This window comes from Heterodontus francisci, chromosome 22 (genome assembly GCF_036365525.1).
Source record: "Heterodontus francisci isolate sHetFra1 chromosome 22, sHetFra1.hap1, whole genome shotgun sequence".
Classification (NCBI taxonomy): domain Eukaryota; kingdom Metazoa; phylum Chordata; class Chondrichthyes; order Heterodontiformes; family Heterodontidae; genus Heterodontus; species Heterodontus francisci.
This window is the reverse complement of record NC_090392.1, coordinates 63,272,841-63,288,204: the sequence shown is the minus strand read 5'-3', so window position 1 is coordinate 63,288,204 and position 15,364 is coordinate 63,272,841. Positions and strand designations below refer to the sequence as shown.

The window sequence follows — 15,364 nt, the reverse complement described above, 5'->3', positions numbered from 1 at the left end:
AAAATCAGTGGGATAGATTTTGACTTTGTGCAATAACATCCAGCAGGTGATAGTAAATAAAGTCGATGGAAATAAAACTCGGGAGAGATGTAAAATGGGTTCACAACTTGTTATCACCCAGTTTGCACTTTCGCACAAAGTCAAGATTTACCCTAATTTGTCCAAAATCTGTGAAAGAAGCTGGGCTGTGCAGGAAACAAGGAAGACTGTTAAAAAAGATGATCTCAGAACAGGAAAATGCCATCAGATAGCATCATCAATATTCAAATCACCTGCATTTGAATAATTTGGGGGTGGTGCATTGTATCCTGTTTTAAAGCAGTGCACCTGACATTCAAGAATCATCAGAACTAAACTAGCTGCTGTGCTTGACCTCGCTAGCAATCCAGAGGAGCTTCCAACAGAGAGAAATGGCTTCAGTTTTACCAGCACTACTTCTTTGCCTGTTTGTTCAGTGTGTACCAACCTACACAAAGCAACTTTGCATGCTCGAAAATGCTATGATGGGAGGCTCATTCAATTTAAGTATTACTCCAAAATACTACATGCCAAACACAAAGTACAATGGTGAGTTGCTGATTACTTCACAAAAGGCACAGTTTTTTTATTTTGTGCAACCGTTCTTTAAACTTCCTTTAAAATCTTAAGAATTGTATTAATTTAAGTATTTTTCCATTCCATCGAATTTCAGATGAGTGAACTAGTTATTTTTTTTGATTATTTTAGTTTGCTTTCACCCTACTTTCTTTGTGAGCTGGCAGGTGCAATGGCTATTTCACTCTCAAAGCTAAAAGCTTATACATGCAGAGAAAGTCTTCTACTCTACAAAAACTGTAGTGAGCTCATAAGCAGGTTTCTTTTTAAATAACAGTTTACGAATTTGCCGCACCGAGTGCACAGAGAGAATCTTCCTACATGGATGTATAAAAGCTTTAGTCTTTTCTGTGTTTAAGAATATTTCACTGTGTTGCAGAAATCTGTTTTCAAACCATCTCTGTTAATTGACTTCTGAGCCAGGCTATGTGAATCGATGAGTACCTGCCTGCATTATTTGTTCAGTTGTGGTGTACATTGCAACAGCTCCTGTTTGGTGCCTGTACAGAAATAGAGTGAGAGGCTCTGGGGCAATTAGAAATTTAGCATGATGAAATATAAAGTGCAATTTTCTCTTGGTCCTTCCAGAGATAGATATATCGCAAACAGCTAATTGGACTTTTACAGTCACTTTGTAACATATGTTTAAAATGTTTATATACATAAAATGTATGTTTAAAACTGAAAAAATGTGCTCAATAAATGTCTGCACTGTGCAGAGGAATTTAAGATGAAGGACAGATAATTGTTTTTATATTATGTAGAGGGAGAGCTTTTCCACAGTCACTAGTGTCCTAAAAGAGAGTGCAATGAAATATGTGAGGGAATTTTCACTGCCTCAATCATTGGGTAAGAAGCAGGAAAGTAAAGAAAGACTTGCATTTATATAGCACTTTTCACAGCCACCAGACATCTCAAAGCACTTTACAGCCAATAAAGTACTTTTAAATGTAGTCACTGTTGTAATGTAGGAAACACAGCAGCCAATTTGCACACAACAAACACTCACAAACAGCAATGTGATAATGACCAGATAATCTGTTTTTGTGATGTGAATTGAGGGATAAATGTTGGCCAGGACATCAGGGATAGCTTGCTTGTTCTTCTTCAAAATAGTGCCATGTGATCTTTTACATTGACCCAAGCAGGCAAATGGGGACTTATCTAACAACTCCTCTGAAAGATAGCACCTCTGATATTGCAGCATTCCCTCACTGCTGCACTGGAGTGTCAGCCTCGATTATTTGTACTTAAGCCCTGGAGTGGGACTTGAACCCAGAACCTTGTGATCTAGCGGCAAGAGTGCCACCAACTGAGCCACCTAGCTAAAATAAAGTAGCTCTATTTCTGGGTTTGTTCCTACATAGCTACAATTTTAACACTGCAGGTTTTGGTCCCAGATGACGCTCCCAACAGACTGTGGAGTTACCTATCAAGTAGGTCCTGCTGAACAGTAGTAGTGCCAAAAATAACAAATTGCATTTATATAGCACCTCCAACATAGTAACTTGTCCCAAATCTGTCAAAAGAGCCTATGCTGTTTAGAAGTTAAATTGGGAACATTAATTTCTCTACTTTCCTTCTCCCTTTGAAACAATTCCAAACTAGAATGAAAGTCTCCTCTTCTGATGGCTGTGGTGAAGTGAGATTTTTCAGTCTTAGCCCAGTTCCTATTAGAATGAGTTCACACCCCTTGCTGAAACAAAAAAATTCGCTTATACTGTGTACTCTAATGCTGAACTCGTGCTTGGGGATTTACTGAAGCAAAAGTAAGGGAAAAGTTAAGGGTGGTGGCTGATGACAGGATTAAAAAGATCAGTCTTAAGAGTGTTTGGAATGCTTTGCTGCTAATGTTGAAAAGAAGAGTGGTGGGAGTAATAACCAGTATACAAGTTGGAAGAGTTGAGGTGCAAGTAGCATGGAATGAGGGTATGGAGGGATTTGTAAACAAGGGCCAGGATTTTACCCTTGGCGGATGAGAGTCAGTGGTGAACCCGCTTCCGCCTGGATGGGCATCCGACCCCTATTTTGTAGATCCCCGGGCTTTAAGTAGTCTGAGGCGGGACTTCCGCCTGCTTCAGGCAGGCAGTCCCGCCTAATAGAGCTGCCGGCCAATCAATGGGCCAGCAGCACTCTGTCCCAGCTGCGTCACCGGAAGTGGTGGCGACTGCTGGGACTGCAGCCCAGCTTCATGAAGATGTTGGGGAACCCCAGAACGCAGGTAAGTTTTTGTTGCCTCGCCGGGAGTGAGGAAAAAGGTGGAAAAAGACAACTCTGCCTGTAACTCCCCAGACCCGACTCTGTGAAATTCCCTCCAAAAAGACTTATATTTCCTTCTCCCTTAAAAACCTATCACTTTGATCAAGCTTTAGGGGTCACTTCTCCTAATCTTTTATATTTTGGCAAACTGCCCGTTTTTCTTTATACCTTTGTAAGGCACTTTGGGAGACATCTTTCTAACTGTAGTTTGCTGTTGTCTTGGCGATGGACCAGCTTGTTTAGTTTAGTTTAGAGATACAGCACTGAAACAGGCCCTTCGGCCCACCGAGTCTGTGCTGACCATCAACCACCCATTTATACTAATCCTACACTAATCCCATATTCCTACCAAACATCCCCACCTGTCCCTATATTTCCCTACCACCTACCTATACTAGTGGCAATTTATAATGGCCAATTTACCTACCAACCTGCAAGCCTTTTTGGCTTGTGGGAGGAAACCGGAGCACCCGGAGAAAACCCACGCAGACACAGGGAGAACTTGCAAACTCCACACAGGCAGTACCCGGAATTGAACCTGGGTCGCTGGAGCTGTGAGGCTGCGGTGCTAACCACTGCGCCACTGTGCCTCCACACTGTGGAGTGTGAAGCTCAGCTGAGAGTTGAACAGGGCACTATGGCAGACAGCTGGAGGTCATGGGCTAAGGTGTAGGGTTTCAGATGAGAGGGGAACAGGATGATTTTGGTCTTGCTAATATTGAGCAGAAAGTTCCGACTTCTTCACAACTTGATGTTGGATAAGCAGCCGGACAACAAAGCAACAGTCAGGGAATTGAGTGCAGTGGTGGAGACATAAAGCTGGGTATTGTTGGCATATATACAAAAGCTTATGCATAATGTCCACTGAGTGGCAGAATAGAGATGAGGAATTGGAGGACTCCAAGAATGCAACCTGAGGGCGCATTGAAAGTGACAGTGGGCACAAGGAGGAGGATATGTGCTGACTGTGTTGAGCAGAGAATAGAACCATGTGCTTGTACTGCTCTGGAATTGGAACATGAAGGTAAAGTGCTGGATTAAAATTGCATGGTTATCAGTCCTGCAAGCTATGGAAAGGTTGAGATTAAAGAGAGGTTTCAAAAACTACTGTTTTCAGTTCCCCGTGATGTTATTAGTACTCTTGCCCAAGGTGCTCCTGAAGCAATGTTTGGGGTGGAAACTGAAGTTGTTTGTACAGCAAACAAAGATGCAGTGCGACATGCAAATGGCTCATTTGAAAACCTTTGAGAGGAATAGGGGCCTTAATTGGAGAGGCTGCAGGGTCCAAGATCAGGCACATGATGACTATCGTTTTGAAAGGTGGGCTGGGATGGAGGAACAGTGCCTGAGGAGAAGGGACAGTTGACAGAACTTTCCACAGCTTAACACTAATCTGCAATTTATCTTCAACAGCTCACTGGTGTAAGAAAAGCAAAAATTAGACAGGAGGTGTAGGAAACACTCTTTGAGATGGGGATTGTAAAAGAAGAGTGTCTTGTCATGTTGTATCTGATCTAGGAATGTTCCACAGCTAGCATAAAAATCCATTAAGTTGATGGTCGGCACAGACTCGGTGGGCCGAAGGGCCTGTTTCGGTGCTGTATCTCTAAACTAAACTAAACTAAACTAAACCTAGCAACCTGAGTCATCTATTTCTCAGGAGAGATTACTTTACTTTATATCTTTTGGGCTAAAGTTTAAGTTCGTGCTGCTCAAGATGAGGGACATTAACATTAGGGACTGGAATGCTGTTCCAGCTTGGCCCGCTGCATTGGAAACTCAGGTCAACAACACAGTCGGATACAGAGAAAAGCCCCTTTTATTCTGCCCCACAAAAATATGCCTTAGCCCCAACCTCAAAATAGCACTGCCTTTTATCGATGCACATTTTTAAGCTCTCACTAGTTAAAGCCATGTTCTCCCTAAGAGAGACTAGTTGTTTGGTGACAACCTCTGTAAACTGTTTGACTGCTTTATGTTGTTAGTCTTGTTTTAACATTCACCATGCAACGAGTCAAAGTTGCAAGCATTAATATGTTTGTATGCAGCATCCATGCAATGCAAATGATAGTCACCTAACCTGTTACTCTACTACAGTGCTGACAATCCATATTTCAAATAGGAACAGAGCAAATCAAAACAGAAGCCTTTTCCCAAGAGAAAAAAAGACTGAGTAGAAAATATTGCCCTTTTGTCTTTCTGTTCTGCATTTGAATTCTGCTCTGGTTGATAGGATGAAAGTTTTCCTTTTCTGCTAGCTATGTGGGTCCTGTTTAAATGGGTATGGGCAGCCTCAATCCAATGCCTAATAAGAGCAGACCCATAATACAACATTAGCCCTGAAGTGCGAACCTCACCCAGAGAATCATTAACAAGAGTTTGTGTGAATGGTATGAAATGTTGCACACTTCACTGGACTGCACTCTGATATTGAAATAAAAATGAATTATTTTCTTATTCAAGAGCGGAGACTTCAAATTGGAAGTGTTTGATGTTGAAAGTAGACAGAGTACTTAATTCCTCAGCAATGATATCGCAGGTTGATGAGGAATAAAAATTGCAAAACTTGCCAAGTTAAACTAAATAAAACTCCAAACCTAAACGATGAATGACTACTGGACATAAAAGTTAAAAATGTAATTGCTGGAGATCCTGGTCCATTAGTATTTGAAGAGAAAAGACATGTTCACATTTTGGATGGAGATCCTTTAAATACGTATTTACATGAAGGAGAAAATAGTGTGTCCACACAAGCCAAACTATATGCTATTGCACTTTGAGGCAATGTGGTGCCACTGAGCAGAATATCAAACTGGAGCTTGATTCAAAGAATCCATCTAAAAGAAAAGCCCAATAGACAGGATTTATAGGCAATAAGAGCCCTCAAACAACTGTAATTAAAAAGTTTGTCATTGGCCTTATCCCCTATTTTTTTTCCTACACCCAGTCTAGTTAATGACTTAAAGCAGGTAAGAACCCAATCCCGTGCTGCGGAGGTAAATCTGGCCCTCCTCCCCACCCTCACCCTCACCCCCGCCCTCCACTTCCCCTCACCAGCACATACTGGTAAATCACAAACAAGCTGCCCACCTTTCTTTGACTTGCTGGTAGCGGGCGTGATGCTTCACCAGTGTATTTTTTTTTTATTCATTCATGGGATGTGGGCGACGCTGGCCAGGCCAGCATTTATTGCCCATCCCTAATTGCCCTTGAGAAGGTGGTGGTGAGCTGCCTCTTGAACTGCTGCAGTCCATTTGGGGTAGGTACACCCACAGTGCTGTTAGGAACGGAGTTCTAGGATTTTGAAAATGCTGGAAAACAATCAGCAGATTGATCAGTGTCTGAAAGGCCAACATGGGTTGGTATTTTGGGTAAGGGAAATGGCTAGAAACCCTTTGTCATGTCATTGTTTCATCAGCCAGTGAAGTCTCTAACCAAATTAATATAAAAGCAAAATACTGCAGATGCTGGAAATCTGAAATAAAAACAAGAAATGCTAGAAATACTCAGCAGGTCTGGTAGCATCTGTGGAGAGAGAAGCAGAGTTAACGTTTCAGGTCAGTGACCCTCCATCAGAACTGGCAAAGAAATGTAATAGGTTTCAAGCAAATAAAGTGGGGATGGGGCAAGAAATAGAAAGCAATGAAGATGAACACGGAAAAAAGAGACAAACGAAAATCATGTCTAACCAAGTTCTGTAGCTTGTGGAACTAAATTAGCAAAGGAAATACTTTTTATTTGCCAGCGAATTATTTTTACAGCTATATTCCAACGATATTGCACTGCAGCATCAATACGGACACATATGTGAGTAACACAAAATGAAGTTCACATACCATTCACATTTCTACTGCACAGCCCCATAAAGCTAAATGTAAATATTTTCATGTATTTATGCATTCCCTGCATATAACAATACACTGTGTTTTCTTTTTCCCCAGTTACCATTGAGGGATCTGCATCTGATGTTATGGTGGCTCTCTCAGCTTCCTATAACAGCACCAGTTTTGGGATTTGGACAAACAATGCTGAAAACTGCTCAGGAATTCTTCAGACCTCAGGCGGAACAACCACTGAAATGTGGACTTCACCTGAAAACATGACGAACATGGAAGTCTCTGTTACATTCAAGTATGGTTTAATTTCATCTCTCCCATCATAGGTTCTTCATGTTGCTTCCACCTGCCATTCATTCAATATGCTCAAGCTGTTACTTTATGCGTGTCATATGTATAATGCATAACTATCAGTTTGCTAATAATACAGCACCTATGCATCGTTTGACATGGATGTTGTATCTGTTTGTGACATAAGATTTTAACACAGTACAGTTTGTCCTACTTTTTTTAAATCATACATCTACAGTGAGGGGAATGCATTCAATCAATGTGTATTTGCAGGAGTTAAGTAGAAATTGTATAGTGAATGACAAATTGAATTGCCAGCTTTTATCTGATGCACAGTTTATTGTCGGATGTATTGGGTCCCCAGAGATGGGCTCGGAGGCAGGAGGCCCTTAGAATTGCGACAGGAGGCAAGGGGTGGAGGACCTGTCACCACCGACCACCCCCCCCACCCCGCCCCACTGTCCCCCCAAAGTCACAACGGGATTAAGTCGGGGTGGGAAAAACCGAAGACAGCCTTTCTGCCGAAAGGCCAGTTGAGACCCTTAAGTGGTCTATTCTTTCTTTTTTCTTTTGGGCCTCCTTATCTCGAGAGACAATGGATACACGCCTGGAGGTGGTCAGTGGTTTGTGAAGCAGCGCCTGGAGTGGTTATAAAGGTCAATTCTAGAGTGACAGGCTCTTCCACAGGTGCTGCAGAGAAATTTGTTTGTCGGGGCTGTTACACAGTTGGCTCTCCCCTTGCGCCTCTGTCTTTTTTCCTGCCAACTACTAAGTCTCTTCGACTCACCATATTTTAACCCTGTCTTTATGGCTGCCCGCCAGCTCTGGCGAACGCTGGCAACTGACTCCCACGACTTGTGATCAATGTCACAGGATTTCATGTCGCGTTTGCAGACGTCTTTAAAGTGGAGACGTGGACGGCCAGTGGGTCTGATACCAGTGGCGAGCTCGCTGTACAATGTGTCTTTGGGGATCCTGCCATCTTCCATGCGGCTCACATGGCCAAGCCATCTCAAGCGCCGCTGACTCAGTAGTGTGTACAAGCTGGGGATGTTGGCCACCTCGAGGACTTTTATCGAGGTCTATTATCAGCCACATAATGCCCTCTTCCTGCCATTGCTAGAATGAAGCCAGCGGCGGAGATCCTCCCCCAAATGGTGAGGTCGCCAGTGAAACGAGGCCCCCCAGTTGCAAAGATCACCCCTCCATTTACAATCCCCCCTCAACTGCCCCCCCCCCCCCCACTGCCCAGACTCACCGGGACCTGCCAGACTGGCCGCAGCAACCCCGCCTCACTTACCTCAAGTCGGGGTCTCCAGCAATGGGCCTGCTGCCAGGTCTGGTAAAGTACCAGTGGTGGCCATCACTTCTGGTGGCACTGCTGATATATCTGAGATGCCGGCCCTCGAATTGGCCAGCACTCTTAGAGATAAGAACCCCATCTTTAAAGGGACAAGGATCCCAGTGCTGGGCACTTAAGTGCCTCAGCGCCGTAGAATCGCACCAGCGGACTCCAAAAGGCTGAGACAGGGCTCCCACCACCATTTGAGCCCTGCGCCAGGAGCCCTGCTGGTGCAACTAACTTTAATTCATACATGTGCTGTTTCTCCAATAGGGACCGCAGTTAAATGAGCCTCAAATCTCATCTACAAGGACAAGAAAATTGAGCAGAATCTTGGAAAACTGCCCTTTGTTTCTAAAACAACAACAACTTGTATTTATATAGCACCTTTAACATAATAGAATAGCCCAAGGCGTTTCACAGGAGCATTATAAAGCCACATAAGGAGATGTTAGCTCAGATGGCCAAAAAAAGCATCTTCAAGGAGGAATTAGAGATAGTGAGGTGGAGGGGTTTAGGGTGGGAATTGCAGAGATTAGGGCCTTAGCAGCTAAAGGCACAGCTGCCAATGGTGGAGAAATTAAAATTAGGGTTGCTGAAGAGGCCAAAATTAAAGGAGTGCAGATATCTTGGAGGGTTGTGGGGTTGGAGGAGATTATAGAGATGAGGAGGCTTGAGGTCATGGAGGGTCTTGGAAACAAGGATTCTTCTTTGGCCTCCTTGTCTCGAGAGACAATGGGTAAGTGCCTAGAGGTGGTCAGTGGTTTGTGAAGCAGCGCCTGGAGTGGCTATAGAGGCCAATTCTAGAGTGGCAGACTAGAACTGGAGGGAGTCATGGAATGACTTGGAAACAAGGATAAGAGTTTTACAATTGAGGGGTTGCTTAACCGGGAGCCAATGTAGGTCAGCAAGCACAAAGGACACTTTACAGTTACCTTTTAGAAATCACGAGTTTGACTGCAATGTTACTAAGAAAATATATATCCTTCATTCTTTGCGTTAACATGATTTGGCCATTTATAATGCATCATATTAATAACACCACATTGGGCAGATATAGAATATATGGAGAGGTTGAATAAATTCGGATTGTTTTCACTGGCACGACGGAGGTGGAGGGGCGACATGATAGAGGTTTACAAAGTTATAAGCGGCATGGACAGAGTGGATAGTCAGAAGCTTTTTCCCAGGGTGGAAGAGTCAGTTACTAGGGGACATAGGTTTAAGGTGAGAGGGGCAAAGTTTAGAGGGGATGTGCGAGGCAAGTTCTTTACACAGAGGGTGGTGAGTGCCTGGAACTTGTTGCCGGGGGAGGTGGTGGAAGCAGGTACCATAGAGACGTTTAAGAGGCATCTTGACAAATACATGAATAGGATGGGAATAGAGGGATACGGACCCCGGAAGTGCAGAAGGTTTTAGTTTAGGCAGGCATCAAGATCGTCTCAGGCTTGGAGGGACGAATGGCCTGTTCCTGTGCTGTACTGTTCTTTGTTCTTTTTTACTGGAAATAAGTGAATAAAAAAGGGAAAGGTCAGCTTGTCCATTGAGCCCACTCCGTCAACCATCGATTCCTTCCAATACCCCATTACATAGCAAGCAAAAAGCAATGCAAACTTAGCACCCCAGAAGATTTGCTGCCTTACCTTCTAAGGGTCAACTACACTTCAAAAGTACTTCATTGGTCATAAAGTCTGAGGTCATGAGAGGTGCTATATAAATGCAAGTCTTTTTTTATATATCCTATTAAATAAATTGGCCGAACACAGATCCTTGTTGCAGTATCTCATAATTACTTAAGGTAGCTATTAATATTAATTAATTATTGATTATTAATTAATAAGCTACCAAAATTTAAAAAAGCAGAATATTACTTAAACGGAGAACGACTGCAAAATTCCGAGGTACAGAAGGATCTAGGTGTTCTAGTGCATGAGTCACAAAAAGTTAGTATGCAGGTACAGCAAGTCATAAAGAAGGCTAATGGAATGTTATCCTTTATTATGAGAGGAATTGAAAATAAAAGTAAGGATGTTATACTTCAGTTATACAGGGCATTGGTGAGACCACATCTCGTATACTGTTTGCAGTTTCAGTCTTCTTATTTAAGGACGTAAATGCGTTGAAGGCGGTTCTGAGGAGGTTTACTAGATTGATACCTGGAATGAGCGGGTTGTCTTATAAGGAAAGGTTGGACAGTCTGGGTTTGTATTCACTGGAGTATAGAAGAGTGAGGGGAGACTTGGTTGAAGTTGATAAGATCCTGAATGGTCTTGACAGGGTGGATGTGGCGAGGATGTTTCCTTTTGTGGGTGAGTCCAGAACTTAGGGGGCACTGTTTTAAAATTAGGGGACGCCCTTTTAGGACAGAGATGAGGAAAATGTTTTTCTCTCAGAGGTTGTGCGACTTTGGAACTGCTTCAGAAGGTGGTGGAGGCAGGGTCATTGAAGATTTTTAAGGTGGAGGTAGATAAATTCTTGTTAGGCAAGGGAATCAAAGGGTATTGGGGGTAGATGGGAGCGTGGAATTCAAACACAAACAGAACTGCCATGATCTTATTGAATAGCAGAGCAGGCTCAAGGAGCCAAATGGCCTATTCTGCTTCTAATTCATACATTTGTCAGTATGTTTGTAAATATTACAGTGAGAAAACTTGTGGTCAGCATGGAAGATAGAACTCTATTATCTTTGTTTTTAAAGGGACAGGCCACGCAAGCGATTAAAACAAGGAAAAGTCCAATATAGGATTTGCAAATTAACTTATCAGGTTACTTTTGATTTCCATTCATGGATAAGTAGCAATGGGGGATTTTTAAGATTTGCCTGTTATCAGGTGGGCGGAGTAATCGCCAGGGAGGATTTTAAATAGAATTTAAGGTATCTCTTAACATGTAATTATAAATAAGGAAATGTAACATTCAATTTTTCCACCTTGTGTCTAGAGCCTATGTCAAGATTTCTGGAAATATGACATATGCCATGAATAAAACCATCAAAACAGGTAGGATTTATTTTAATGTTTAAGAATGGATGGGCAATTATATGATAAAGAGATCTTTTAGCTTTCCTTGTCCATATTATTTCTAAGGTGTGAATATTTAAGGAAATGTTTTGAATCCTCCTGCTCTCCCCCTCCAATAACCTATTGTAATTGTTCTACCATTGTAGTACTAAATCATATGAACTGTAAGAATACAGGTTCCATTCCTGAACTCTCTTGAGTTAGCTGCTCTCAGTTGGAGCAGCCAATGGGACACTACAGTTGATTCAAACATCAATCTGCTTATGAAGAATGAAGTTGGCCTTGTTTCCTGGTCCCAGTCATTGTCCACGGAGGCTAAAGGGGAGTTCAGTTAGAACAGGATCTGTTTTTGTCTGTCGTGTCCTTCATTATCACTGTCTAGGTTTACATTTAAGGAATACCAACTTGAGTGAGATACTAGAGGGATTTTACGGCCTGTAGAATCATACATTCGAAACTTTTAGCTGGGAGAAAGTAACCAGAAGTAAGAACCCTGGCTGATACCTTCACCAAGGGACACCCAGGATATTGCAACACTGCAGAAATTGTCTGAGTTCGGAATTAGAAGCTTAAAATAATTCTATAACAAACTGCAAACTGTATTCTTTTTAACGGATGAGTTACTGACAAACTTCATGATTGAATTAAGTATGATGATTATATATATTTCATGCTTGATAAACCAAATGTAAATTTGAAATCTATTCAGACTGAAAAGTGCCCTTGTAGCAAAAACTCAAATTTTACTGACTCATCCTATGTAACCAAATGCCTGAGAAAAAAGATAGTTTGATAAATTTGATGGCTTTTACACAGCTCCTATGATCACACCTACTCCAACTCCTATGAAAAATGTGACAATGAGTGGCAACATGACCACAGCTGGCAACATGACGCAACAAACAACCAAATCTACAAACATGACAACAACTGCTGCAACTGTCAAGCCGACATCAGGTGCCATTACCTTCAAGCGTCTGGATGGATTTGCTATTATGCTGTTGCTATGTATTACAATTCGAGAATTGCTATTATAAAAGCTTTGAAATGCCTAACTTCACAAGTCCTATCAACAGGGTTTGTCACTAGCATTTGCAGCTCATAAGTCTCCTAAACAATTCTGAGTCCTTTTCTATAAAAACACGGAGTCCTTTTCTTTTGCAGTGTCATTCTTAAGGGACCAAAATTGGGAAATGTATTTTGTCGGAACTTTTTCTTTCTTTTAAAAAGGAAATTTGCATACTTGCCACAATTACAAATATTCTGCATCTTATTGTCTCAAGTTCCAGCTTCAAAGTCCAGTTCAAACAAGTTCAGTCGATCACCTTCTACTCCTTATTGGACTTCTGTACAGGGGTGTAAATAATAGCTTTGTTCTGCATGGAGTTGAGTTTTATTGGAAATATAAACCCCATTAGAATATTAGGCACATCCATCAATATGTCAATATGGGCCTAGTAATTATATTTAGGTTTTGTTATTTCTTATTCATGATTAAATTGCCATATTTTTTCCAATGCTTTTTTACTGTATTTGCTTTGGTATTTATAGGCTTGGGTGCCTCCAACATCATAATTTGAATATTCAACATCTTCAATGTGGAGACACTATCAAAATGTCTCAGATACTTTGGGCCAACTGTTCAATTGTTTGACTTTTTTATGTAGCTTTGACAAGAGGTTGCACTGATACCCTTGACTAACTAGCCTGCAGATCTTCTAGTAGCCAACAATGACAATGAACCCAAGAAAACCTTCAACATTGGAATACCTACATTTTTAAAATAAAAAGTATATAATTGATTTCTGTTTCTTTAGGATGCTATTCTATCCTGCAAATTGTAACAAAAATCTATTGGATTCACAGTGCAATAATATCCTATAACTCATTGGATAATTTCATAATACTCGCAGATTAAATTGATAGATTTATCATTGGAGTATCACTGTTGTTTAGTGGAATACAATAACGACCACTGGCCTCCAATCAACCATTTTAAAAATATATTTGAACTGCAAAATTCATCAAAAGGATCTACAAAAGTATATGTCACTTTTTGTTTCCTGGCATTTAAAATCTCATTGGATTGTTAATGTTCCTAAAACTTCAAAGGAAGAAGTCCGACAACTGTGTCATTGACAATTTTTTAGCTTTTGCGATATATCTTGCTCCACTTAATTTTGAATCTTGCACAATACAAATCCTTTACAAAACTGCCAGCATTCAACTTTCAGTTAATATCGATCAATGGTCCTGCTAATGCTGTGCTTGGTTTAACAAGGCTTTTACTGGTAAAGTAAGTTGAGAAATGATATTACTGTACAAATGTGCTTGTGAAATTCTGGTGTCTGCTATTTGAAATTAAGTCTCAGCCCATTTATTTTAAGTGGGTTCATAGCTACATTAAAATAGCAGAGAGAAGCATTTGATACAAACATGGCAAATGTTCATCTGATAATATTGCTCAATATAAATTCCAGTCTAATCATTCGTCATAATTCTCAAACTATCATACTTGCAGTTATTCAAAGTAAAATTCTCGTGCACTTTGTTTTCTGACTCCAAAATAAAATAGTTTTCAATCACAAAAGTTATTGTTGATTCTAAATGATAATGATTAATCACTGTTTTGGTTTTACTTTTTTAACCTCACTTCATAACTTCAATTAATGTTTCATTTTTCTTTAATTAAATATTTATCGATCCTACGTTAGTATTTTATCCAAGAAGAAAATTGTATCATTTTAGACAATCTAGACAATCTAGACATGACACCAAAGGCGATAATCTTTTGAAGCATCATCCATGTTATGAAGACCTGCAAGCATTGGCCTGCAAGTCTGAAAATGCCCTAAAAATTAAGTATGTATTGGTTGGTATGCTGTCTAAAGATAAAGCCAAGGAGGATAACCACTGTTACAAATATATTAAACTGCTTATAAAAACAATGAAATGATTTACAAAAGCATTGTTAATCTCTTTAATAATAAAAGTTGAAGTTGATCTTTATACATGTACCTGGAGCGTTTTTTTTTGACAAGCATAGAAATTAATCAATAGCAAGGTTTGTAAACCAAGAAGTATTTGTGCTTCACTTCTGAGATTTAAAAAAATGAGATGGGAATCTGGGGCAACTTACTAGCTTCAAGTAACACAAAAGTGCCATTGTCCAGGAGCAACCTTTTGAACTGAAGAAGAAGGATGAGTCCAACTATTAAGAGATTAAAAAATAAAAGTAGGAGTTGAAAACAGGTCATGTGGCTCTGCAATTAAATTTTTATATTGTCTGGGAGATTACAGTGCAGAAACAAAACACCTAGAATTTTTGCTCAAGTTACTCAGTGAAATTCGTTAGGATCTGCTTCACTAGCCCTCACCGCTTCTGGGTAAGATAACATGGGGCATACTTCTTTGAAGAAGAACAGGAGAATTATCCCCAGTGGCCGAGCCAAAATTTATCTCTCAAACAGCATCACTAAAACAGATTAATAAAGCAAAATACTGCAGATGCTAGAAATCTGAAATAAAACCAAAAAAGTGCTGGAAAATACTTAGCAGGTCTGGCAGCGTCTGTGGAGAGAGAAGCAAAGTTAACGTTTCAGGTCAGTGACCTTTCATCAGATGAATATTTCTAGCAGTTTCTTGGTTTTATATCACTAAAATAGATTATCTGGTCAGTGTCGCATTGATGTTTATAGGACCTGGTTGTGCACAGATTCGCTAGTGGGGTTCCTTGCAACACAACAGTGGCAACATTTCAAAGTGCTTCATTGGCTATAAAGCACTTTAAGATGCCTTGAGGTTCTGACAGGTGCTATACAAATGCAAGCCCTTCCTTTTTTCTTTCATTTGTCCAAATATGGGCAGCTGTACTTTAAATATGCTCATATGGTGTACAATGTATTGTCCATTATTTGTACCTTAGCACTGTTCAGTACTAGGGACTTCTCTCCCCCCCACCGCCCCCTTCAGGAATTAGATTGAATTCCCCAGATGTACAATTTTAAAAATTGAGACGATTA

At 40.8% G+C, this 15,364-nt stretch overlaps 1 protein-coding gene across 1 annotated transcript; it reads left to right on the top strand.

The window, feature by feature from the left end:
- The first annotated feature begins 378 nt into the window (after nt 1-378).
- Nucleotides 379-13,881, top strand: LOC137381628 (uncharacterized). Its single transcript, XM_068054332.1, has 4 exons — nt 379-567; nt 6,795-6,984; nt 11,263-11,321; nt 12,159-13,881. The coding sequence occupies exons 1-4, from the start codon at nt 411-413 to the stop codon at nt 12,377-12,379; spliced, it is 627 nt and encodes a 208-aa protein (XP_067910433.1). The 5' UTR covers nt 379-410; the 3' UTR covers nt 12,380-13,881.
- The last annotated feature ends 1,483 nt before the right edge of the window (nt 13,882-15,364 follow it).